The sequence below is a fragment of the Falco naumanni genome, chromosome 13 (assembly GCF_017639655.2).
Source record: "Falco naumanni isolate bFalNau1 chromosome 13, bFalNau1.pat, whole genome shotgun sequence".
Lineage (NCBI taxonomy): Eukaryota > Metazoa > Chordata > Aves > Falconiformes > Falconidae > Falco > Falco naumanni.
Genome location: NC_054066.1, coordinates 16749176 through 16775724, shown reverse-complemented (window position 1 = coordinate 16775724; position 26549 = coordinate 16749176). Strand labels below are relative to the sequence as shown.

General features: G+C 45.6%; 1 protein-coding gene across 2 annotated transcripts in view; it reads left to right on the top strand.

The window, feature by feature from the left end:
* The window catches only part of CCDC50 (coiled-coil domain containing 50), a 45436-nt gene extending 20756 nt beyond the window's left edge, over positions 1 to 24680 (top strand). Inside the window, exons 4-12 of one of the 2 annotated variants that reach the window (XM_040613922.1) lie at positions 3830 to 3920; positions 6544 to 6646; positions 10307 to 11011; positions 14339 to 14445; positions 15016 to 15060; positions 15594 to 15698; positions 16627 to 16706; positions 17736 to 17833; positions 18864 to 24680. In XM_040613922.1, the coding sequence (XP_040469856.1) occupies positions 3830 to 3920; positions 6544 to 6646; positions 10307 to 11011; positions 14339 to 14445; positions 15016 to 15060; positions 15594 to 15698; positions 16627 to 16706; positions 17736 to 17833; positions 18864 to 18883 (1354 nt within the window). In that variant the 3' untranslated portion in view covers positions 18884 to 24680. The remainder of the gene's footprint in view (positions 1 to 3829; positions 3921 to 6543; positions 6647 to 10306; positions 11012 to 14338; positions 14446 to 15015; positions 15061 to 15593; positions 15699 to 16626; positions 16707 to 17735; positions 17834 to 18863) is intronic. The other variant, XM_040613923.1, reaches the window with a different exon arrangement.
* The last annotated feature ends 1869 nt before the right edge of the window (positions 24681 to 26549 follow it).

Sequence of the window (26549 nt, the reverse complement as noted above, 5' to 3'; positions counted from 1 at the left end):
GTCATGCTCTGTGATGCCACCCACCAGGTACAGTTCATGGTGGATCACAAACCCTGGGTGGCTCATCTGGCAGAGACAGTGATGGAGTAGAAGAGCGCTGTATTGCATATGTGTGAGATACAGGACTGGCTTCAAAGGAGCGCCTCATGAAAGATGTGAAGCTGGGGTGTGACGAATCAGCCACTGTTTTCAATGTTCCCAGCGTACTCTGGCAGCATTGGGTAGATGCATGTGTATGTCTCAAGTCTGTGCTTTCTTTCAATAGTTTTGTCTTCATTACCAATTAGAGATGTGAGCATGAAAACGACTACATAAAAATTAATTTTGTATGGCAGAGATGATTCCTTTTTGTTACTTGCTGGGAGCTGCAAACAATTTTCTTGTTGTAGGGCTCTGTAAAATGGGATTTACAAACTTTGTGAGCCAACTTACAGGAGAAATGCTGATGCAAAATGTTGTGTCAGCAACAGTTCTGCTCCTGAAAGCATGAGCTCTTTTGCAAGAACAGTAAAAAAAGTTGGAGCCATCCTTTTGTAATTGAATCTTTTTCTTCCTTAATTCTTTGTATGTTCCTGCTGTCTCCTCCTTGTGCAAGATCAGCGTGTTCTGGCAACAGAATGATCCTAGCTGTTGTTGCTTTCTGTATTGTCTAGGACAGTTTGACACTGCAAGGTGATGGGAGAAGTAAAGGAGAAGAACTGGGTGGTCTTAGAAACAGGGAACATAAAAATGTCTTCAAATTTATGGGCTTTCTTCTGTCTTTCAAATCATAGATTCTCTCCAAAAGACTTTGTGAAGATAAATGAGAGAATAATTTTTCTTCTCTTTCTAAGAGAATTTAGGGAAGCATCAAACCTGATTTTCATGCTGCTTTAAAAGCATCTCTCACATCTAGCTGAGCAGCCTGCACACTGCCAAGCATAGTAGCAAGGTTGCTAGAATAACTGTTGGAAATACTGTGAAAATATGCTCTCTCATTTCACTCCCAGTGCTGTGATTGTTCTGTTACACCAATGTGAACAGTTCCTTTGAACAGTTCCCTTAAACCCTTTTTTTTTTATTTTTTTCCCCTCCTCATCTGGCAACAATTAGTTGGCAATGTGAATGGGAGCTTTCTGATCACACTGAGTGTTGGGTTTTTTGGGTTTTTTTTTTCTTTTTTTTTTCCTAAACTGTTTCCCTGGCACACTTTACACTCCTGGCTGCTTGGGAACGAAGGACACATAGGTGTGATGTTCAGGGAGGGTGACACTTATGTTGCTCTGGCTGATTTCTGGGGACTGGTGGGAACTTGCACTAAAGAAATGAAGGATAAGAAGAGCTGTCAGAGTTCTTTAACCTGTTTTCTTCTGCTTAGTCAAGTTGAAACACTAGCTTATGTTAACTAATCAAGTCTCAGTATTTAATTATCACTGAGCAATAAAACCTAAAATCTAATCCTCTGTTGCTGTTCAGTGGTTCTTAAGAGATTGATATGGCATATTCTGAGATGCGTGTCATCAGGAACAAGAAAATGCTTCTGCTTTTGTATTACTTCTGGTGTTCTTTGCTACAAATGGAGAGGCAATGACCTTGTTGCCTTGGCTCTGAAAGATGATTAGCTGTTTCTGTCTCCTGTTTGTCTGCGATAAGATGTATTTTAAGCATTTAGCAAGTCAGTTGGTGTTGTTGAACTTGGCACCTTAGCTCTGTTCACAGGTGCTGAGGGAACTGGAGACATACAGTGCCTTGATATGTCTGACCTTTCTAACTTATTTTCTACCTGGATTCATGTCCTCTGAGAGTGGGGTCATAAGGGATCCACTCTCTTAGGCCCCCTGACAGCCTGCTCCCCAGGATTTGCATATTCAGCTATTGTTTTGCTGAGGACTGTGGTTCCCTGCTGGTGTGAGGTTTGCCAAGGTCCCTTTTCATATGGCAGGTTCTTTTGCTGCTGCGTGAGCTCGTGTGCCTTTGGACAGCTCTGTCCCTTGAGTCAAGTGAAACACATACATGCACACACACACAATGCCAGGTTTTATTACCTGGATGGAAGAAACCGATGCTTTACCTATTGCTAACACCACCCCTACAAACGCTGAAATCCATTAATGCCTTCCAGGGTGTCTCTAGACGTAGGTCAGTTTATGGATATGCACAAGTGTTTGCAAATGTGGTGGTCTGGGAAAGGGAAGGAAATATTGTGTTGTGACACTGCCTGGAGGTTCATGTGTGTTTGGGGAAGGGGATATAAATAGCATGCAGTACTCAACTGCATGTCTGCTTCCAAGGAGCAGTTGACAGAAATAAAGAAACTTCTTTTCCCTCGTGCTGTGTGTTCATTTCCATTCCCTATGACAGATTAGTTGCTTCCTGGTGGCATTTGTCCTCTAAACCCTCTTCTTGTTGCAGTGTCCTTCCTCGCCACCCTAAGCCACATACTCACTCTTTCCACTTCTCTCATTCTTCTTCACTTTCTATGAAAGAAGGCTTTGTGGTGCCACTGACTGCTCCATTTTTCTCTGTTTTGCTACCAAAAGTTTGTCTGCCTTTACTTTTTTAGTTTCCTCCACTCATGTCCTAGACTCTCTTTCAGTCCTTTGCCTCCTAGTTCACTAGTCGTTTATACCCTGATCATTGATCAAGCCTAGAACTAGTTGCTCCAGCCCACACAGCACAACTTTGGCATAGCTGAACCTGCTTCTCTTGAAATACTTGCTTGACTTCTGTAATATGCTCTTGGTAGGCCTTCCATCACCTGTCTGATCAGCGTCAGTGTATTCTTCAAAAGAGCGTATTCTAATAAAGCAAGCTTTGCCTATTGCTGTTCCCATTCTCATCTCCTGTGCATTGATTTTCTATAGTCTCAGTTGCAGAGATAGCTTTCATTGATTTATTATTCTTTTTATTTTATTTTCCCCTTCCCCCTGACCTGTTTCGAGCTAGTTTTTGGCTCCATTTCAACAGTGCTGAAAGAGTGAGCTGTTAATTTTTCTTTTCTAATCCTTCAGCCCTTTTCAGGGTTGCCCTGAGGAACCCCTGGCCATCATTCCAGCCTGTTGCTGGGCATCAGAGCACGTTGCTGAGTATGGCACAATTCTTGCAGATGCTTTCTGTATGACATCCCAGAAATACGACCTTCCCAGTCTGTCCACGCAGACGAAACTCTCATTTCATGTCTCTGTTATTCTAGTATCTGTCTGTCCCCAGTCAATGCGATCTTGTGTTGCTGCTGCAGCCACACTGGCACTGTGACGATGGCTCCCTCACCCCTCGTTTTGACACATCACTGTCTTGTCTCTTGGCACCGGTTCTGCTTTTGTGTCTTGTCCCACCTCAGTGGCATTTCTCATAGGTTACTGAACTGCCGCCTCCAGCCTCAGCTTGGCCTGTGTACCACGCTTTTCTATCGGCATTTCTGTGTGTGACTTTCATGTGAAAGCCACTGCCCAGAAATGCCCATGGTAACCATACCCCTGAACCCCTCCTTTGGTACCACGTGTACAGAAACTCCTCAGCAGAATTAGGCTCCTTGCAGGCTCCCATGTGCTACCTTGGTCTGCCCTGTCCTATGGTATCTACCTCCTTTCTTGGCAAACTGCCTATGAATCTGTTTTCTCTTGCTTTATGCTCTGATTGTGAATGTTTTGGGACCTATTTTCTAAATTTGGCCAGCAGTAAGTACAGGGAGCTCTAGTCCCCGGTGAGGATTCGTAGGCTCTGCATTAATACTGGGTAATAATTCTTTTGTGTAAATCAGATGGGTTCTTTAGCTCTTTTATCCCTTTCTCCAGGCTGACTGATGCCTGTGACTTTAGCTGCCTGTAATCCTTGTCTCCTTGCCTTCTAGAGAACGACAGGACTGCGAGATCGCTCAGGAAATCCAAGTGAAGCTTGTATTTGAAGCAGAGCAGCGCCGCAGGCAAGAGGAAAAAGACGAGGTAACCTTTAAAGCTGCAGGGATGGCAGGGCTATTTGTAGCAGCCCTTTCAGTGCAGGCATTTCTTGGTCATTAGCCACAGGAGTTGGCTTGTGTGGTGTCAGTTCTGGTCTTTCCAGATCTCTGTATGCACAGAGATTTTGGGGAGTCCTGTTACAGGAATAAGATATAATCATAGTCCTCACACTCCAGGGTCACAAGGGTTGCTGATGCCAGTGGCCTTGCTAACGAAGAGGGCAAGTAATAGGTGGGTCTTGTTGAGGTGTTCGTTGCCCCGGTGTAGGAAGTTGTAATTGTTTATGCACTCTGAGATCTGCTTGTTTTCTCAAATGCAAGAAGACAGGTACCGCTTTTGGGAGAATCCTGGGTCATAATTTCTTCACCTTTTTGGTACAAAGACTTCAGCGGGACCCTCAGTCCAGCCATCCACGTCTGGCTTCTCCATTATGTTCCTTCAGCTTGAAGGGCTGCCCTGGCAGATGTGGAAGGCTTCCAAAAGGAGCTTGTAACAGGGGTGGGAGGAACACTGGCTAAAGGATTTGTGCTATAAGTGTAACTGTCTTATTTTTACCAGGAAGGTGAAAGGGATGCAATACTGTTCACGTTGCCTGTGGAATTGCACCTTTCCTTCCTGCTTTACATAGAGAGTGGCTGGGCTGTCGGCAGTCTGACAACAGGTCCGTGCAACCTGACAAACCAGCGTGCTGACCATCTTGTGCTGTTGGGAGCAATCTTCAGATTAATGTGGCTCAGAGTAATGAGAAGTCATAAATATGCTTTGTCTTACTGCTGGTACATGGGAAGTTCCCAGGTGTGGCTGAAATGTAGCTGTGGACTGAGTTAGGCTGCATCTGGGTACCAGGGTGTGGCAGGGCTGCCCATCCTTGCAAAAGGACTTCTGGAGAATTTGAATGGAGACTGCTTTCCTTCCAAAGTGCCCACCAGTATTACTTCTTACGGGTGGGCTTCTGTGCTGATGCAGAGCCTGAGCAATGTGAGTGAGGCTGCGCAGTGCCTCAGCTTTGTTAACTGGCAGTGACAAACATCAGAGCTCCTTCTGTAGCCTCAGCACAGCATCTATACACGTACCTGTAGGACACTCTGCATTACATCAGTGCTGGACATGCCACAATAGTCGTGTATTTGTCACACATGAGGGTACAGTAGGTGCCCAGCATACGCAATAGTGCTCTGGTATCAGCCGTGTCTAGCGGTGCTATGCCGGTGCTGTGCTTGAGGCAGATCCCGTCTGGTGTGCAGGGTTTTTAAATAAACCCATAAGCCTATCTGCTTACAAGTCCAGTTTGTAAGAAGTGGTTTGTGTGGGTTTGCAAGTCCTGAGTTGTCTCAGTCCTGGAGATAATATAAGAAGTGGTTTGTGTGGATTTGCAAGTCCTGAGTTGTCCTGGAGATAATGTGCTTAAGCCCATATATTTATAGACTTACTGTACTTGCTAAAAGAGGTTAATCTTGTCAGGGGAAGGAATCTTTTTTTGGTTGTTTGTTTTTTTGTTTGTTTGTGTGTGTGTGTGTGTAAAGCCTGTGGCATCCCCAGATCCTCCACAAAGCTGAGCAGATCTGTTCTGAATCCTGAAATAATAGTTTGTACTTGAACACCCATCCAATATCCTCCAGTGCTGGCTTTGCTCTGGAGGGTGTTGGCTCTTAGTTTGCATTTCAGTGATGCCTTTCCTGTCTGCAATGTACATTCCACATGCATGGCTCTGTAAAGGTCCTGAGGATTAGAAGGGCTTAAATGAATAGCATCCAAAGGGCTAATATTCCCAGCTGGTATCTTCTAGCCTCTCTTCCTAGCTTCAGACTAGCTCCACACTTGCAAGCTTCAGGGCCCCAGATGACCAAGCCCCAGGGAGCTGTTTGCTGTTGCTAGGTCTTGTTGATCCATTAGTCAAATGGAATGCTATTCTTTCTGATGGCATATCTACCAAAACTGCGACAGAAGATAAACAGCTACAGTCCCTGCAGTGCTTCTGCCTTGCACCTAGTCTGCTTTTCCTAACGTCCCTTTTGATTTTCTTTTCCTTCAGCATCTGTCTGTCAAATTGATGCATTTCCCTGCCTGGCATCTTACAGTCCCTGTAAATTACAGCCAGTTTGAGGCGAGTTCGTAACTTGCTCTGGGAACTTCTTCCAGTCAGAACCACCTTCAGCTGGAGACATCTATGCCCCTAGTTTTCTTCCTCCGGTGAAGTCCAGGGGGGAGGTCCAGCCCGCTCATGTGAGTGTGCGTGCCCTTGTGTGAAATCCATTCTCTAAAGCCCAAGGCCACACGTGCAGTCCCTTCTGCCATGCTTTGGTCATTGGGGCGTTGCAGGCTTATGTACCGGTGGAACAGGAACCTGCGAGTCTGCAGCGGGGTTGGAAGCTCAGTGCTGGGCCTGGGTGAGTTTGGATACTGGTTGGTGAGATGGTCCCTTGTGTCAGCCACTAAGCTGGAAGCCCTGTCCAGCCCAGGGGTTGAATTTGAGTGTAACCCTGTCAGTGCCACGTCTGAAAAATTAAACTATAAGGATTTCTGTTATTGAATGAAGAATTTAAATAGAAGAATCTAGAGATATTTTTCAGGGGGGAAATTTAACATCTGTTTTCTTCCTTCTCTGCAGGACATTGCCCGTCTTCTTCAAGAGAGAGAACTGGAGGAAGAGAAAAAGCGCAAGAAGCGCTACCCAGAATCCCAGGGACACACAGTCTATGAAGAAAATGGAGGTACGTTTCTGCTAGATGAAAGATCAGATCTTGGCAGTATAGGTGAACCTGGTTATCTGGCAACTCCATACAGGAGGTTTCCCTTATCCTACAGTCCTGCATTCAACATGCAGCATTGCATCAGTTTCCAGGGTCAGGATCAGACTTCATTCCAGAATCAGGAAATATTAAAAAAAAAAAAAAAAAAAAGCAGAGAAGACAATTTTATAATTTTTGATGTCCTAGAAGATAGCCTAAAGGACAGGGGTAAGGTGTGTGGTGTGTGTAGGTGCAAGCACACCCACGCATGCATGTATTAAAAGGGCTTGTGGAAAAAGACAGTAGCTGATAAGCTACAGTTACTTCTGTGTAACACCGCAAGCATGTGGGGGAGAAATGCAGATGCAATTTCATGCTTGCGTTTGAAAAGAAATAGTTCCATGTGCTCATCTGTGATGCTGGCATGGCTACGTGCATAAAAGGAATAAATACTGGTTCGTGGAAGAGCCTTTCAAAAATAACTCCTTGCAGGTATGTATCCAAGCATTAAAATTAGCACAACTGCTTTGAATGACTTACTGAATAACAAGGTCATCTCTTCAGAATGTCTCTGCTGTGATTATCATCTGGGACTGTACATTGTGGAAAAGATACGACCCACAGCGCTGTATTGCTTTCTCTTGGTTGGCTTTTATGATTGAATACAGACCTTCTTCAAATTGCGAGGAGAGAATCAGGGTGTGTTTAATTATGGAACAATCTGGGGATGGCTTTGCTGTGCACTGGTGGTGGTTCTTGTGTTCTTTCTTTAAAAAAAATGTGGTGGGGAAGAGATGGGCTGCTTTTGATTAAACAGATTGTGAAGATGAAGATCAGACCTCTTATTTCTCATTTTAACATCAATGCCATTGGTGACTTTAAATGTCTTTTATTTGAACTCACACAAAGTATTTTAGTTTTAATTTGGAAGAAGTTCAAGGATGGCCAAGAAAACACAAAGAACAAAGTGCAAAACAGTAACAGAGTGGAAACTTCATGACCACAAGTCCTGCTATGTGTACAGAGCTGGGAAAGTCTTTGATCTTGGAGTCTTATGGCCAACCCACACTTCATATTTTCAGAATTAAATGGGATGAGTCCCTGGAAAAAATACAATATAGGTAATAGTGTTGCCATGTAGAAATGGTATGACAGGATGGATTTTTTGTCACAGAAATCAGCTGACAAAAGCCTGTGTCTCTCTGAACCGAGACTCTGATATGGATTTGGAGAGCAGAATGTTGCATGGGTCTAATTTTTCTTCCTGAAGTAATCAGTAGTCTCAGAGGTGGGGTCGAAAGTGTTTTGATTGATCATTCGTGGTAATTCTGCTCTTGATCCATGCTTCTTAAAAACTAGAATGGACTGGAGTTGATTTTGGTGCCTGGATCTAGTCCATTTATCTGGAACCTTTTAAATGCTTGGGTGCCATTTGATTAGGCGTTAGCATCCTTGGTTTGTATCATCGTCATTCCTTGCAAACTTCAACAACAACAGCAAAATAGCCCTTGCTTTGTTTGGGTTTTAGACTGTCTTGAGACTGAATAAAAACTTATCCACATCCAGGAGGAATGTGGATTAGGGCTATTGCTCCAAAGCAATCTGAGCTCTGAAAAAGTGGAAAAATAAGCATGAAAAAAGGCATGGTTCCTCCCAGAAGTGTCTGTGCCATGAAAAACACTTCTGTGTTCGCTCAGTCACTTGCTTCTTGGGCAAGTAACACCAGGACCTAAAGAGTGTTTGCGTGGCCCCTGTGGAAGTTGCCGCAGGAACCGGTGCCTGCTGAGGAGTTAATTGCCCTGAGATACCCCAAAAGCAAATCTGCTCAGGCTGTCTGGCATGGTTGCCTTACCTACAGCAATCCTTTCCCAGCGCAGCCCATGCTTTGCTCTTTTGTGATCTCCTGCTCTCTGCTGCTGTATGAGCTTTCCTTAATGACAAAATTGAATTAATTCTTAGATCCTTGTTAGTATTGTTCAAAATCTGACTCTTGCTTTCAGGCTCTGGTATCTGTTGTTCAGTAAGTCACTTAAGTTGGTTTTTTTTTTGGATATTTCTTTCCTGTAAATCATGTGAATATCTAAAACTGAACACAAAAACCAGCCAGTTAGGAGTAACCACAGCAGTTCCTGTTACAGTTCTTGGGCTTTTAAAAATATACCTGTTCTGGATAAAAGTCACACAGATTTGTTTCCAAGGTGGATTTTCTGTAGGCTGTATTTTTGCTGGCTCTGAAAAAGATTTTTCTGAATAGAATGACTTGAAGAGAACATTCAGTTTTGGTGTGTTTGTTCCCCCAGCTCTCACCTCCCCAAAACCTAGATGATTGTAAGGAAGGCAGAGCTATGTATTACAACAGGATGCAGTTCATGTGCAGTGAAATAGATTTTAAGTATTTTTAGATACTATTAAAAAAAAAAATCTATGACCTGTGGAGAAGGAAAGTTTTGGGGTTTTGGGTGTGTTTTTGTAGTTCTGTTTCAAGTCAGCCTCTGCCTCAAGGCAGGTTTTTTGGTTTGCTTTTTTGGTGTGTGGTTCTTTTTTTTTTTTTTTTTCCCAGAAATACACCTTTATTCTGAAAAGCTGTTGTAGAGAGATAATAGTTCACTCAGTACAATGATTTTTCTTAGCGAATAGGTTGATTGAAAAATAAATTGAACAACAGACTGTATACAGACAGACTGCTGTATCCTCATAGCTGTATTAGGTTTTATTACTGAAACTAAAAGCAAAGAAAATTTCCACCTGCTTTCTGGAAAGCACAGAGGAAGCAACTCTGCCAAGCTGCTGAGTAAGCAGCTTTTCCAGATACATTGCTGAGGTCAGGAGCCAGGGTTTTGTGAAGTCTTATCCTGCCCGTAGATTTCCATACCTCTCTCTGCAAACAGAGTGTAAACTTTTTGTTTAGGCACTGAGTAAGTGTGGGCCCTGAAACTTCTGGGTCTGCAAGAGATATGTGACAGTCGGATGGAAGATACCTGGATGCTGCAGCTATCCATCATCTCATTGTTGCTGTCAAAAAAAATATTCCGTCCCACTTGTCTCCTTCTCTTTGCTTTACGTGGGTCTTCCCCTCATTAGGTGAGGCTGTTCTTTTCTGATGAAAACCCTTGTGCCTGAAGCCAGGGCAAGGCACTGGTGCTCATGAACTAGGATCCAACCTGACCCTCTGCTTGGCCCCTCCTGGCCTTATGTCCCCACCTACATCACCTCCCAGCCTTACCTGCACCTTGTGCCCTCCTTTGCCAGCCTTTCTTTGGCGGTTTCAGTATCCTGCAGCAGTGACACATCACCAGGAGATGAGCTACTCTGCTGGCGGGTTTTCAGCCCCAATATATTGATATGTCCTTAGGAGGTGCTTGGACACACTTTCAGGCTGAACGTGTGCTTTCTACTCCAACCTCGTTGCCTCCTGTGCTGCCCTGCTGCTAGCCAGGCTGTCATTTCACGCTGTCCCATGTTATATCCTGCAAGCGGGTTACCCCATTATTATTGTTCCTGACCCCATCATGCTTTGCCTGCATTTCCAGCTTCTCCTAGCATCAGGCTCCCTCATCTGCATGCTGTGAGTCTGGCCTCGCTGAGCTGCCGTTAACCCCCACCCCACTAACCTGCTCGTTGTTTGTCCCCCCTGTTGCTCAGAGCACCCCTGGGGTGACCCCAGAGAGCAGGTTTCTGAGCCTCGCAGGGCACGTAGTGGTGACAGACACACACGCTGGCAGAGAGAGCACCGAGAAGCACCTTCGCCATTGTCCGACGGTGCCTGTGGACACAGGCATTCCACCTTGGAGGATTGTCGGAGGTCTCCTCATCCAAGTGAGCCCAGCGGTGACCGTTGGCAGGAGTGGAAATCAGCCAGCCAGGGGAGGTCCAGGAGACATCCCAGCCTTGACCTGGAAAGAGAGTCTGAGCATGGCACCCATGACCACAGCAACAGCTGGGAGCTGCGGGAGAGGAGGGCAGGTGGCAGAGAGAATGCTTGGAGACCTCTCAGTCTTGACCTGGAGTCCGACCATAGACTCGCAGACCAGGCGTGGTGCAGCAGAAAGCCAACAAGGCAAGACAGAGAAAAGCACCTTCCTCTTCTTGAAGTGGAACTGGAGGCTGAGCAGGAAACCTGGCATCGGGGTGGCAGCCAGCTGGTGCATCCTGAAAAACACAAGTCTCGTCATCAGGGCCACTTGTCACACAGAACGGTGCAAGACGAGAAGCGCCGTGATGCTGAACCTAGAGATAATCATAGGAGGGGTGAGGAGAGAGACTCCAAAAGGGCAGGACACAAGAGACATTCCCCCTCCTTACATGCAGTGACCCAGGGGAAGGTTGGAGACTGCTGGCAAGACTCAGGTAACCAAGTGATGGGGAAGGTGTACGTATGTGTGGGGGTGGACCTTTGTGTGCCCTGTCCTGGTGTCTGAAATCTGTGTTGTTTCCTTTGAAGGCGTTTATCTCCAATATCCAACTACGATGTGTACGTGGTAAATCCTGCCAGGTTTTAAATCTCACTAAAATTTCTTTAGTGAGATTCTTCTTATCCATTCATGTTCTTGCTCTGTTTATTTCCTGACATCTTGCGTGCCGTCAGAGAGGATGAGTAAGAAGATATTGTTGGAAATGGTACCCTTAGTGTCCTGTGTTTAGGAAAAAAAACCACAAAAAAAATCCCAAGAACCAACCAACCAACAACTAGCTGTTGTTTTTTATGATATGTTTTATGCTGTGGTTGCACCAAAAAAAAACCCAAAACAAAAAACAAATTTTATGATTATACTTGTATTTTTTGATTTGGGACGCAGGGCTGTAAGTGAGGACAGTTTCATAGAATCATAGAGTGGTTTGGGCTGGGAGGGACTTTAAAGATCATCTAGCCCAAGCCCCCTGCCATGGGCAGGGACACCTTCCACTAGACCAGGTTGCCCAAAGCCCCGTCCAGCCTGGCCTTGAACACTGCCAGGGATGGGGCATCCACAGCTTCTCTGGGCAACCTGTGCCAGTGCCTTGCCACCCTCACAGTAAAGTATTTCTTCCTAATATCTGATCTACATCTACCCTCTTTCAGTTTAAAGCCATTACCCTTCGTCCTATCATGACACGACTTTGCAAAAAGTCCCTCTCCAGCTTTTTTGTCTTTACCTGTAGGTACTGGAAGGCCACTATAAGGTCTTCTCGGAGCTGCCTCTTCTCCAGGGTGAACAACCCCAACTCTGTCAGCCTGTTTTCACAGGAGAGGTGCTCCAACCCTCTGAGCATCTTTGTGGCCCTCCTCTGGACTTGTTCCAACAGGTCCACGTCCTGCTTGTGTTGGGGGCCCCAGAGCTGAACACAGTACTCAAGGTGGGGTCTCATGAGAGCAGAGCAAAGGAGCAGAATCACCTCCCCCAACTTGCTGGCCACGCTTCTTTTGATGCAGCCCAGGATGTGGTTGGCTTTCTGGGCTGCAAGTGCGTATTGCCAAGTTTACTTACGCACTTATTTACCTAAGCCAGCAATTTCCATCCACTTATTATGTTGCCAGAAGGGCTTTCAATAAGCGGTTCACTTTGGTAAAAAATTCAGTAGTGGTTCTAGGTGTCCAGCTGGGCTCCATTTGTAAGATGAGGGTCTTGACAAATTCTGTACAAGTGGATTTTGCTGGGAAACGTGTACCTGTGTAGTATGTTGTTCAGTAATGCTTGTGGACAGATGGGCTTTAAAGATCCACATCCATCCTTCTGCTTTTAAATCCACATTGGGTGTAGGGATGACCTGGCACTTAGTGGAAGTAGAGTTTACAGACTTGGATCTATCTTTTGTCACAGCATGGGAGACTTGTGCTTTAAGCCCTCTAACTGGTCTTCATTTGGATAAGATTAGGATGATCGTGTCTGTCTCTGGAGATACTGGTAGATTTATTTTTCATCTTTGCTATGTAAAAGTTTTCTTTGGGGAGGTGGAAGGGTCTTTGTACATAATCAGTGGGTTGTGATTTGCTCTGATAGAATGTGGTTCTGGGTGACTCAGTATCCCATCACATTGAGTCAGAATAGCCAGAAGCTCACGTCTTCTTCCTGTGGTGGGCTTTGTGCTCCCCTGAGAGTGAGCAGAAGTGATGTGGAAGTAACATTTATTGTTTGAGCAAATGAAGCCTGGCACCGATCAGTATGTGAAGAAAGCTCAGCCTCGAACTGGCCAGCGAACAATTCCTGGAAACTTACTTTTATTCTTCATAGAGGTAATGCCGTACAGGAGCCTGTCGGCCACGCTGTTGTTCATTCCAGCACAGTAAAATTTTTTTCCTTGACCTTGGAAGCACACTGAATAATTTAACTCTGACCAAGCTGGTGCTTTTTGCCAGAGTTCCTGTGCTGGCCAGAGGTCGCAGCTCTTTGATCAATCCAAGCTGCGAAGTGTCCTGGGAAAGGCCAGCCCATACACTTGACCATAAGGTGCGAAAGCTGGTGGTGTTCTTACACTCAAAGGTTTGTAAGAGGGCTGTTAGTTGCTTGAGATCATTGATCAATTGATTCAAACAAAACAAAAAACAAAAACCCCACACACCACCCTTAGAAGAGGTAGGTGGCTTTCTATTCCATAGTTTTATTCCATGTTGATGCATGAGATCTCTGGCCCTCTGCAGTTTGAAGTCTTCAGGCTGCTTGGTGGAGTATGATGGTAACTTGTTGGTAGATGCACAAAAACATTTTCAAAGTCAGTTGGTTACTTCATGTTTTTCCCTTGGTCTTACAAGATGGGAAGGAAACTGATAGGTGGCCCGGTAAGACATAACAGGTATTTGTAATAAATGTGTAAATGCTGTAGCTGGAGGCATGGAGGTTTTGAGTGAAACTTTCTGGATTTGAGGTGGAAGAGACGCAGGCATCTGGGGTGTTTGTATACTTCTGACATAAAGCAGAAAGCTCATTTAGATGGCTGAGATGTCTGAACAATGCAGTTCAGACTGCAGATGGCAGAAGGCATTCATTGTATGCGAGTGAAGTCATGTGTTTTACAACAGGGATAGGGTGGGACTCCTTTGGCCTGATGCAAATAGGCTATGGAGACACTCAAAATGCAACATTGTAAATCACTTGGAGATAGGTTAACTTTAAAATAAACAAACAAATAAAACTCTGTACTCAAAGCAAGACCTGAACCTTGTCTGAACTTCTAAAAGGTTTACTTGGCTGTTTTCTCACTGTGAATTGTAAAATTCGTGGGTCAGCCCAAGGAAGAAATTGCCTAAAGCCTCACGTGAGCCCGTCCCAGGCAACTTTTGCAGCCTGTGCCGCTCCAGCAGGGTGTTCACAGACTCTGCTGTGTTTGTAATAGATGTTGGGCTGCTTTCTGCTGCCTGGTTTTGCCCGTGTATCTGTGTTGACACGGTGTGAAAAAATGACTCCTTTGCTAGCCTCACTGTGTCAGCAAAGACTGCTTTGAGGGGCATGACCCCTTTGCCATATAGTTGCATTTGTCGTGTAAGACATGGTGTATCAGATATTTCTATATGCATGAAGAAACCTCCCTACAGTGTGTGGTGCACCTCAGCTAAAGGTACTCAGCTGTCTGGCAGGTATGCTGTCGTGGTCTCTGGTTCCCTTGAGCGGGGCTTTTGCACGTGGCTGAGGAGATGGTGGGGATTTCCTTACCAAAGCACTTGAAAAATGTTTGAGTTGATTTTCTCACACAATTCTGTAGGCACTAAGTTGAGGGGGACGAAGCAATCCATGTATGATACACCCCGAAGGGAGCAGGAGTTATCTGATGCAGAGATTGCTCGGAAGCTGCAGGAGGAAGAGCTCCTGGTGAGTACAGAGGTTGCATTAGTCAGCTCGAAGGAACTAAGGTAGCCAGCAATGACAACTTGAATTTTTAAACGTATTATATGTGATACTACTGTGCATTTGGGTGATTACCTTTGTCTCCTGTACAAACACGTATGGAGTGACAGCTGGCATCCAGCCGGTAGAGCCCTATTTTCTGAAATAAACACCCAAAATTACATGACCAACGCAGAGTGATATTAAATGAACATTTCCAGGCAGGTAAAAGATGGCCTGTGGTCAGCCCAGAAGTGAGACAGGCTAGTGTCCATCTTTGAGAGAGGGGGCAGCAGGGTGGACAGCATGGTGTGGTGTGGCCTGACGGACAGGTGAGGTGCAACTTGGCTGAAAAGCTGAAATGACAGCTTGGTGTTGGGTTGGGAGGTAAAGTTTTGAGGTAGCTAAGTATATTTGGAGAAGATGGTAGCTTATTTGTATGGGCACCTACTTGCCCTGCCCAGCAGGTTGATGAGTATGAATAATTCAGGGGTGTTACTCTTCTGTATCTGTGTCTTGTCCGGCCCCCAACTTTTTTTTTTTTTTTCTCTCCAGGCTAATGAGGAAGATCAGAAAGCAGCTCAAGTAGCCCAAGATGAGGTGAGGAAGAAGTGAAATGTTTGTGGTATTCCTTTACTTGTGGAAACTGCTAAACACCACTTGTCCCCTCTGACCCTCTGGCTGTTCATTTCCCTCCTTGTTAGGGAAAGCTCAAGGCCCTGGTGGGGTTTGTTCCTAGCTGGTTTTCATGTGTATGCTCAGGCTGGCCGAGCAGGGGGTTGCGTTGCCTGTTGCAACCGTGGCAGAGGAAGGAAGTTTATGGCTGTGTATGAGCATCTCTTGTAACAGACTATTGGAGATGCTGCAAGATGAACCCCCCACCGTTGAAGGAAAAGGAGTAAAAGGCAGAAAGGCTCTGCAAGCACAGTTCTGGCAAATCAGGGACCCACTGGGCATGCTGCATGTAGTCAGTCTTAATTCTGCCCTTTCACTTGATCTCTGATCACAGATGGGTGAAATCCAGGTTTTGCACCCTTCCTATTCAGTAGCTGGCCATAGGAAAGGACTTAAATAACTCAAACCCACAAGAGCAGTGAAGCCATCTGGCATGCTGTCTGTATTTTCCCTTCTAGGAAATTGCCCGACTCTTGATGGCTGAGGAGAAAAAGGCTTTCAAGAAAGAGAAGGAGAGAGAAAAGTCTTCCTTTGAAAGGAGGAGGCATGATCAAGACTGGAAGGTATGTCAAACATCAGGCACCACAAATGAAGTACTATAATGTTATTCCCATTTCCAGAGGGTGGTGAGAGTGTGCAGTGAGAGCGAAAGGAATGATGCAGACTCTTGCATCCAAAGGATCTTGCTGCCTGTTATTCACCTTCTTCCCAAGTCTCTTGGAGCCACCTACTTGGTTAGATGCTCTTTGGCTTTAGCCTCAAGGAAAGTAAGGCTAGGGCTCTGGCCTTGGAGGTTGGCACTGGACATCACAGCACCTTGTGGCCTCCCTCAAGCACTGTCAGTCCTCCTGGTTAGGAACTTCCCTTTGCTGTAATCCTGACTGTAGCAATAAAAGCAGTACTTGGTTCTGTTTGTGTACCACAGGTATAAGGACAGCACAGCTGCTCTGGTTTTCACTCTGCTTCATAATAGAATTGGCTCTATAATGAAAAATATTGAGTGTATCGAACCTAGATTTTTGTATGAGTAATATTACAGAGGCTTGGCTAGATGATGTAGGACATGAAAGGAAACAGATTTCAAGGTCTGCACTGGTAAGGTGATTAAGGGGATGTTGTGTTAATCTTGGGGCCAGTTGGAGGTAGCTCTGATGTTTTCAGCCTCTTTGAGTGGTTGCAGGAGCACAGCTGTGTGCAGCTGGCTCCTCATACTCAGCCCAGTCTCGTGTACAGTCATTACACACTGACTGCATTTGACCCCAACTTCAGGATGAATCCCCCAGCACTGTCTCATATTTAGAGCAAAAACTGAGTTTGGCTCAGCAAGGCTGGGTTTCATTGACTGGAGACTAGTCCCAGTACTGCCGTTCACGTGTAGTTGGCTGTAGTTAGTTGTTTGTATAAACTGAGCACGAAGGGACTGCATGGAGCTGCGGCAGCCTGGTGTCTTGCAAGGCACACAGGTGAGCTGCTTTCCCTTCTTCCCATCAGCACGATGCAAGCGAGTCTACACGCTCAAGGTCAAGAGAAGGGCCTGAAACTCAGCGGCACAAAGGAGACAGGTCTTCAAGGTGAGCTTGAATTGGCTGGTAAGAATGGGGAAATGCATCGGGAAGCTGCTTAGAAGCAGAGTCTTCGGGAGGAGTTGTGGGGCGACCAGCCTGACCCACTTACAAGGGATTTGGTAGAGAGCAGAGGTTTTAGCACCAAAAAGAGACGGAAAGCACAGAGCTCATGTAGTGTTTGGTGACACGTGTCACTTGCTGTGCTTGTGGCATTTGTCCATATTGGTCTCCCTGCCTGGCGCTGACAGAGATTGATGAGCTTGTGCAGTGACATTTGTTAAATGGCAGAGAAACATTGAGCGGGTTAAAGAGCTTCTAGGGATGTCAAACAAAATGTCATCTCTGGGCAGCAAGGAGTAATCACAATGCATTTGCACAGCTGCTCCCTTGGTCCCAGTTAGACCTGTACACTGCTCCCACTGCCGTGTGTGGACACCCCCCTGTAAGCAAATACGTTGTGCTTTGGGGTGCCTCATCCCAGAGCTGATGGGAATGTGCTGTAGCCCAGTGCTGCTTCTGAATCGTTTGGTATCCTGGCCTGATGCTTCTCATGAAGGAGTGAACCCTGGAAGTGACCCCTGTGGCTTTGACTTCCAATCCAGATATGAGCCTAGAAATTCTTGTTGAATTTGCAAAATCAACAACAAATCTGGTGTGCAGGTGGAGACTGACTGAGAGAGATCATATTAAAATACTTTGGGGTTAAAACTGGCAACCATTAAACACTTTAGAATGTTGCTCTTTTGCATGAAGTTTGCATCAAGCTTCATAATGGAGATTTTTATTCCCTGACAACTTGAAACCAGTATTAAAAGAAAGTGGTGCATGAGAAGTAGTAAATACTGTGCATTTCTTGCCACAGAAACAGTAACAGTCTGTGCTCGGAGGAGCTGGTGTGCAGATAGAAAGTCTGGGCCAGACATGGTTAGCATCAAACTGTCAGGGAACAGACCAGGTAGCCGAGATGTTGCTTTTGCCATGCGGTTATCCCTTTGAGTTTTCTTCCCAACACTTCTTTTTCACTGTGCTTAGCAGGTCACAGCCTCCTCTCGATGACTTTGAACACACTCGGTATTACACAAGCCAGCCCAGCCCCTTGCGCCAGATCCCCAAAGCTGAGCACTCTCCTAAAGGTAGGATCAAGCCCATGGTTGCCCCAGCACTTGGGTTATTGTGGGCTGCTTTCCTCAAATGAGCAGCCTGAAGGACGGGATGTTTGGAAGGGATGCTAAAGGTGAGGAGGAATGGATATTACTGCCCAAGCAGGCAGGTGATGCTAGTCAGTGTTAGAGTTGTATTTGCTGAGCACGGTTGCAGGCTGAGACACTAAAAAGTTGGTTTGCCTTGTTTGTCAAACTGCTTTCTGCGTGTCCTCCGTGATCTCTTAATGATGAATGACTGTAAATTCAGGCAGCAAATGAAGGAGAAATAACATGAAGACAATGACATGATGGATTTTGGGTGATGTGCTAGTATCAAACAATCCAATACAAGACAAAACCTTGCGGTAGCACCTGTCTGGTGGGTGGATGGGATGATCAGACAGAAGCTTGTCCCGAGAACAGGCTTGTTCTGTTCTTGTAGCATCTCAGCACTGCTTTGTTGGCTTGTTTCCTGAAATCACTTGGCACAAGAGCAGTGCGGTTAGGCTTGTGCCCCCCAGTTTTTTAAATCTGAATACCAATTGTCTGAGTTATCTCTAGATGGAGTCTCTGGGGGAGGAAAGGGGCAGTCAAGAGTTCGACTCAATTGCTCAGATTTCTTCCAGCTCTACTGCTTGTGACTTAAATGTGGACACTTCCCAAAACTTAAAGTTTGGGAAACTTCTGTGTTCTGTTTTCATCCAACAAGCTGGAAAGTTGATGACACTTTGTACAGAGTCTGTTAGCCCAGTGTGCATTCCACTTTCTGTAGTGAGACTGTGCATTGTGGCTGCAGCACCAGTCACAGCCTAGAAGAAATGCGAATGTCTGCCTGCCTGGTGGACCTCTCCTTCCTTTTGCTTGAGTCATGCAACATATGGTTCCCATTTCGGCATTTGACTTTACCAGTACCCGGGAAGTCACATAGACATTCAAGAGGGCAGGACAATTAAAAGATGTAGTATTTTCTTCACCTGGATGTGTCCTTACGGATTTTTTTTCTTTCTGTTTTGCTTTCTAGGTTCCCGTAGGAAGCAGTAAACTGTGCTAGCCTTTGCTTTGGTACTGACTCTTCTGTAGCAAACATTACTGGAATTGCCAGGCAACTTTCTTGATTCCTTACCCAATGAGAGGTTCACCCTCCGCTCCCAACATCTCCTCTTTAAGTGTCATCAGATTAAGTAACATTGTTTGTTTCAATGTCTTACTCATGTGATGACTTAAGCAGTGCAGTACAATCTAGCCGCTGCCGAGCTATGTGAATCATTTAGCTGACTTAACAGCTCCCTTTTACTTTCTTTTGAGGCTTTCTTTTTGTTTTTATTTTTATTGTTAAGCTTTGGCCGGAGCTTTGACAAATAGAGATGCATGTACAACAGGGAAGACGACCCAAGAAATCAGTTGGGTTATGGCAATGCAGCAGAACTTCAGAAGTACAAGTCCTTTCTGTATTAGGATGACTTAGCAAAGAGAGTCATAAGAGGAAATGTGTTTCTTCCTGTGCTGGCTAAGACAGCTGAGTCAACCTGACAGTCATGCTAACTTGCGGGAAGGAGAGAGCATCTTCATAACATACAGCAGCAAAAGCCAGAACCTGGGACTAGTGAAGAGGAAATTGTCTATAGAACAAAATATCATAACTGCTGTGTTTCTTTCTAGGGTTTCCAGCAATCTGGGTAGAGTGTGTAGTCGGGCATTTGGCTCCAGGATCTAGGATAGAACAGTTAAAGGCTAATTTCAACTGAAATTAGACATCGTCTGCGTGACTTTTAAGACATCCTAGGGAGTTAGTGAAGCTGTGACTTGTGGGTTGGGAAGAATCATACAAAAATTTAAATGCCTGAAGGGACCTCTGTGGTCACCTGCTTTGAGCTTCAGTGTGGCAGAAGCCAAGGAATTTCACTGGAGCCAAGTAGGAACTACTGCAAGTCCTAGCTCAGTTGCTGATGCACTTGAGTACAGTAACTTGTGTCTGAACCTGCATATGTCTGCATGAGGCTGAAGGAGGGCCATATAGGCACTGAGCATTGCATCTAAACTCTACAGTTACAGGCAGCTTTGAGCTAGGCAGTGCTGAACAGTTCACACAATGTCTGTGCTGATTGCCTCTCCTCTACACTGCTCTGTCCAGCACCCCAGGCAGACTCCAGTCAGGATAAAACTATTGCTTGGTATAGCATGGTCTGCAAGTTTGTCTGTGTAGATCTGCCCATGCATTGATTTTAATTTCCCTGCCCCGCAGCTCCCCCCCCCCCCCCCTCAATGGCTGTTTTCCCTCCAGTCTTTGAAAATCATTCTTCTCTTGTACAAACAAGTAGCCTTTTCCCTTGGCCTCTTCTCATTTCAATTATTTTGTCTTTTTAATAATTTTTTTCCGCTTTTTTTCACGTGCATTTTAAAACTACAAAGCTGAGCATCTGGACACTGGCTTGGATTCTGTTGAGCCAGTACAAGCTAGTTATTTGCCAGTCCAGTTCATGGCAGCAAGCCTGATTACCTTGCCCCTGCAGCCCAGCTTCCATACAGCCCAGCACTGAGGCTCTCCCACCATGTTCTTTGTCATCTTCTGGCAGCTGCAGTTCTGCTGTTGGCTGTGCTTGCCCTCACCGCTGATCTGCCTGGGAAAGGAGCTTTGACAGCTCTAGAGCTTTGTGGAGAGCATGTGCTGGCATGGAGCACCAAGACATCTGAAGAGACCACGACTCTGCACCTTCCCCTAATACACAATTCAATCCCCAAGGCAGCTGTAAGGCTTTAACTTCAGCTCTTGTCCTTGCTCACAATAGTTTCTGAGGCAAATGGCTGGGAAGAGGCAACTCCTTTTTTACAGAAGTTGCAGGGACAAGTTTAATACCACAGCACAAGCCCATGCCTTGCCTTGACCAACAACTCAAGAAACATCCATCTCTTACCCCGCTGGCCTCTTGGTAGCAGTTCTCTACCTCTGAAGAGCCGTATTACCACTGGTAGACCTCTGCTGCAGGCACACACTAGCCAAAAATCCTGTTAACATAGGACTGTGCAGTGGCAAGCATCCTGCTAGCTGCATACCCTTGCTTCCAGACTGTGAGCTTGCTTACTTGCATGAACCCTTAAGTGACTTGCAAGGTCTTGCTTGCTTACTGCTTCTTCTCAGGAAATATCCCAGCTGGCGGCTAGATTGTACTGTCCTTGCTTGTTCTCTGTTCTTGTTCCATCTGTCCATTCAGAAGTGTTAATGTTGTTTTAAAGGATCTGGAAAAAGAACCACATCGACCCTATTTTTTCCTTTTTTATTTGATAACTTGGGCCAATGTGGCAACTTCATCTGCAAAGAATTTATTTTGTAAAAATTTATTTTTGTATTTCATGTAACAGTCAAAATTTCTACTGCTGAAAATGCCTCTTTTTTTTAATTTTTTTTTTCCCTGTGGGTTTTTCCCCTCCATTGCCATCAGAGTATTTACTGTTGTGAAATGGGTGCCTGGTGGGGTTTTATGAACTAGTACTTTCTACAAACACCCCAGTTCAGGCCCTGCTGCTTGTATCATCTGGTGCACTTGTAAAAACTGGACGGGGAAAGCCCCTGCCAAATCAGAAAGTGGATGATCTTTGTACTAATTGTACGTGGGGAAAAATGGTGACCCTCTGCAAAAGGCAAGGGGAGATTGCCAGCTAGGAATTCAGCCCTTCCTGGGCCTCTAGCTGGCTGTGACGGGCTTTCTTGCACTGCAGTTGGCTGATGTAACTTCTGTCTTACCCTGAATGAAAAAGTCACGAAGGCCCTGAGCCTGCTGACATGTGGAGAACCTATTAATTCAGGAGGGATGCTTGGGAGTATCCAAGTTGTTGACTTCAGTGGGAGTAAGTGGAAATGCTATGAGAGAAAACTCCTGTTGATTGTGTTTGGAAGCTGGGTAAAGTCTGTGGAACACCTCAGTGCCTACTCTGCAGAGCTGCAGGATCTCCTTAATGGCCTCCTCTGGCCAACCAAGCTCTCCAGCCGTGGCACCAAGAGACGAGAGCCCAAGGGAAGGATCCCAGGAGCATCTGCTGCTTCCTTGGATGCCTTCAGGGAGTGCTGAATGCTTTATGGGCTGCTGTGCTCTATATACTCCCTTAGACCGTACTTTTCTATTCTTACTCTCACCTTTATTCATTTGCTGGGCCTTGTAAGTGCTTCTCCTGTTTTATTTTTCCATAGCCCTTTAGAAAGGGGGGACCTAAGGTTTTGTTAGAAGGGGCTGACACCTATCGAGAGAGAGAGAAATGCTAGGAATGGTAGCTGAGGAAAGCATGTAGGAAATGGGGTATAAACAGAGCAATTGTTCATCTAACATATGTTGTGGGCCTCAGGCTGTCATGCAGGTGAGAGTCTTCCTGAGGCAAAAGTTGCAGCTGGACTTGCATGTTTAGTAACCACCTTTGGAAGGAGATTCCGTGGTCCCATTGAAGTCAACGAGAGTTAAGATCATGGAAGAACAAGGAGCCAACTCATCTTGGGGCTCAGCAGCCACGGTTCTGCTGAGAGTCAAGAAGATGCAGCTTGTGTAGGCAAGATGCAAAATCAGCACCTTGCACCTGTGGCCCTGGAAAGAGGCACAAAAAAAAAGTTGACCTTTTAAAAAGAAACAATCAGAGCAGCATTTCCTTTTTATGACAGAACAGTGTTTAAGTAACTTCATTTTTTCCTTGTTTTCTCTTGCCAAGTTTTAGTAGCTTTGCCTATGAGTTTGCTCTGGATTTAATAGCATGTCAGAGCACTTGCTGGGAGCCCTGCCCAGGTCATTCAGCTCTTGCATCCCTTTCTAACTCTGTGCATTAACAAGGCAACAGGCACCATGTGGAACATTCATCACCATGAAATCCTGGCACCTCCTAACCTTCACAGTAGGCACACCTCACCAGCAAGAGCTCTCGCCGCCACCTCACCTCCGTCCGAAGCACAACAGTTTGCAGAAGAGAGGTTAGGCGAACCGGAGTGATCGTGCCTTATATGCAGGGATGCTCGATGTCTTCAGCAGGCTGATGTGAGTCACCTTGCTATGAAACATTGTCTTAATGTGGACTGTACAGCTTCCTGCAGCAAGAAGCAGTTGTCGTCATGCAGATAGATCCAGCAAGTTAATCTCATCTATTTTTTAAAGAACTTCATGGTGTTGAACTTAGTGGGGTGGGAAAATATCTGCTCTTAGGGGTTAGTCTCATCCATGAATTTCTCCTCTTGGGGAGGAAGAATAGAAGTTACAAATGCTGCAGTCTGCTTCACTCTGTGAAAGGGATCTTGTATGTACAGTATTTTTATATCTCTGCATTCCCACCTGTCAGGATTTGAATCAGGATTAATAACATTCTCTTACTTAGGGAAAAAAAAATGGATTTTTATTTTTACAGTGCTAGACCTTTGTGTGTTTTTATTTTGTGCCAAATTACAGCCACTGTTACATTCTAGTGTTTTCAGTTTGTTGATCAATGTGTATATTATATATATTTTTATTATCAAGGTTTTTATTTTAATTCATATTAACCTGTATGCAAACTAACTGTGGATTGCTAATTTATATATAAGGGGAGCACTTGGAGACAGTGTGAGGATTCCCCTACTTAGTTTACGCTCTTGTAATCTAGCACAGCCAGTCCATGAAACTCATGGCTTCTTACACAGAGCAATCTCCTGGGCATCTGTCACCCTGAGCACATCGCTCCTGCTGTTCCTCAGGGCAGTGCTGACGCTGCAGGACTATATTAGATGCAATAGGAAACGAAGCAAGGGAGCTCCCTGCTGTCCTGCTGCTGGCAGTGATGCCAGGGAGAGTGCTGCAGCAGGAATTCCCATCTGGGGGTGACTCAGATTGAGTCTGCCCTGTATCTGTCCCCTGCTGATGGACAGTTGGTTTTGCCCTGCTCTCTCAAGGTGCTCAGTGCTTAGTTTTGCAGTTGCTTTGGGAGGTGGGTGTGGGATACAGCGCTGAGGCACGGTGGTGTCTCTCGCATGAAGTATACCACAGGCAGCTTGTCTTTTGAACGTTGCAGAGGACAAGCATAAACCTACAGAGATTCCAGTTTACTGTACTCGGTAAACACGTGCCATAGCACGTTTGTGGCTGTGCAGCACTGCTGTGGAAGCTCTGGCTGTGCTGCATACAAGAGCCGCTCGGACTGCTATGCCCAGGACTGGCTGCAGGAGACAGGTTTTGTGTTGAGAAGCTGTACTGCCCTCAGCTTCTGTGCTGGAGATACCATCAGCCATCTCCTCCCCCGGAGTAGCACAGGGCAAAGCTTAGCTTGTGCAGTTTGGGCTTTTCCTGGAGGGTCCCAGAGAAGACAGTGGCACACACAAATGTGTATTTTCTACTTCATGGTAAACAAGTTCCACTGTACCAGTGTTCACTCTAAGTAGACTCCACGGTCTGTCTCCAGCTGCATCTGTGCACTGCAATATAGGTAATTGTCTCAGAGAAATAACTGCCGTTGTCTCATTTAGCTCTTCAGGGTAAACTTTCAGCCTGTTGAATCTGAAATGTTAGCCATGTGGTGAGATGGATTAGTCAAAGGCTTAAATTCCTCAGAGCTGCAAGTGTACCCTGCATTGCAACAGCTAATCCTTAAATATAAATTGCACACTGACAATAATCTGTCTATGCAAGCCTATTTTTTTTTTAATTATTTTTGACCGTTCACTCTATAATTTTACTGGGTTTGGCATAGAACTTCTGAATGACACTTAACCCAAAGTATCATGTCCATGTGTGTGTATAGCATGTTTTGCTTCGTACTCATGAATTCTCATTGAATGTAAAGGGAACATTGCCTTGCCCCATTTCGTTCAATAAACCGCTGTATTTTGTTATCCACCACATCCTTCTGTCCCTCCGTGTGCTTTTCTGGAAACACTGAAGTGGGTTATACAAGAGCAGGCGAAAACAAGAATTCCACCCTTGGCTTCTGGAGCTCAGCTGCTTCTACCAATAATTATGTTCTTCCAATGTAATAGATGTAGCAAAACAGATTTATATTTAATTTGATTATTTTGTGGCCAGAGAGATGGAAAAAAAAGCTGTGTAATATCTTGGAAAGGATCTGGACTGTTTCATTTCCTGAGACTGTGATACTGAAAAAATAAAGCAATGTAATTATTTGCAAGGGTAGGATACTTTTTTCTCTTCTTTTTTGTGAACGTAGCTTTTTAGTTTTTAAAAAAGCCTGCTTGAAGCCTCCCAAGAACAACTCGCACCTACAGTGGTGGGACAGAAGGCAAGAAGGAAACACGGCAAATACCCTGTGGCTGACTGATGTCTTCAGAGGCATCAGCTGAGGATGCAGCCACATGCAGCTCAAACATGAGTGGACACGAAGCCGTTTCCATGCCATGAATTCAGTTTATAACTGAACATGGTAAAATAAATGGGTAGTTTCTAAATGTAAACTCTGGATCTTGAGTCCAAGCTAAACCTTTCTTATGTGTTTATTTACTCATTTCTCTCTGCTTGCCAGGTGTAACTATGGCACAGGGGAGCAGAGCGCCCTTTCACACCCCACCACAGGACGCACCAGGCTGACCCTCCATGGGCCGAGGGCTTTCCTTGCCCAGGGGCTTGTGTCTGTGCAGGAGCAAGTGCTCTTAACTCCACCTGAGCTCAGTTTTGGCCTTTGTCACAACACTACCCTAGTGCTTTCAGATGCCTTCACATTGTGTATATCTCCTACCAACTCCATCTCAGAGTCCCTTAGGTATTAGCAGTGAGCGGAGGTAGGGATCAGCAGAACGGAAAATTAAAAGTATTGGGACATAGCTAGCGGTGGAAGAGCCTGGCTGTAAAAACAGGGCACTTGGAAGTGCCGAGGGCTCCGCTAACTTAAAAATTATTGCAGCCTCTTGTTTGACGTGACTGGGTCAGTCTGTTTTCTTTGAAAGGCTTTTTTCATGCCAGCCTTGGCACTCGTAGCATTAGGCTGTGGTGAGGGGGGGCCAGCTGGAGCCCTCACTAGCATCCTTCACCTGCTGCAGGGATGTGCACACAGAGGACTGTGTGTGGGAACCACAAAACGAACACTGCAGAACCCCTGGGGACTGTTTTGCTTGGGTTTTTGCTGTGTCAGAGGAATTGCTGACGTCCGGGTTTCCAAGTCACATGCAGCTCTTAAAGTATGGATATGGGTGGGTGTCCATTGTGCCATTGGTGATGGATTGAGGTTCCCCAGGTATATTCCACCTGTGAGAGAAGAAGGTAAGCCAGTGGAGGCTGCTTAAAGTCACCATTGCTGGGTACCCAGAGGCCTAACTGCCCCCTTGGCTGCTCCGTCCTGCACTGGTAGGAGCTGCAGGGGGCAGCTGCCATCTGTGCCCATCAGATGCTCGTCTTCCACTCGGGTCCATGCTGTGTAACTGGGGCTCTTGCCCAAAAAGACTTCAGTGAGTGGTGCTCATGGCTTGGGAAGGCTGAGCCCTGCTGACAGGGAACTGCAGGGCTGGGAGTGCTTACACACAGCAGGTAAATGGCTTTTCACACCCAGGTGGACAGCCAGGGCTCTGTGCTGTCTCGTGCTTTGCGTTGGTAACAGATGCTGGTGAGTGACTCTTAGCTGGAACTGATGCTCTTGTTCACGAGGCAAACTATGGCTGCAGAGCAACCCAAAGCCTAAACTGGGGTATCCGATACACAACTTGGTGTAGTACACATGCTACATATGTACCATTCCCAGTTCATTTCCCAGAGACCTGGCGGGC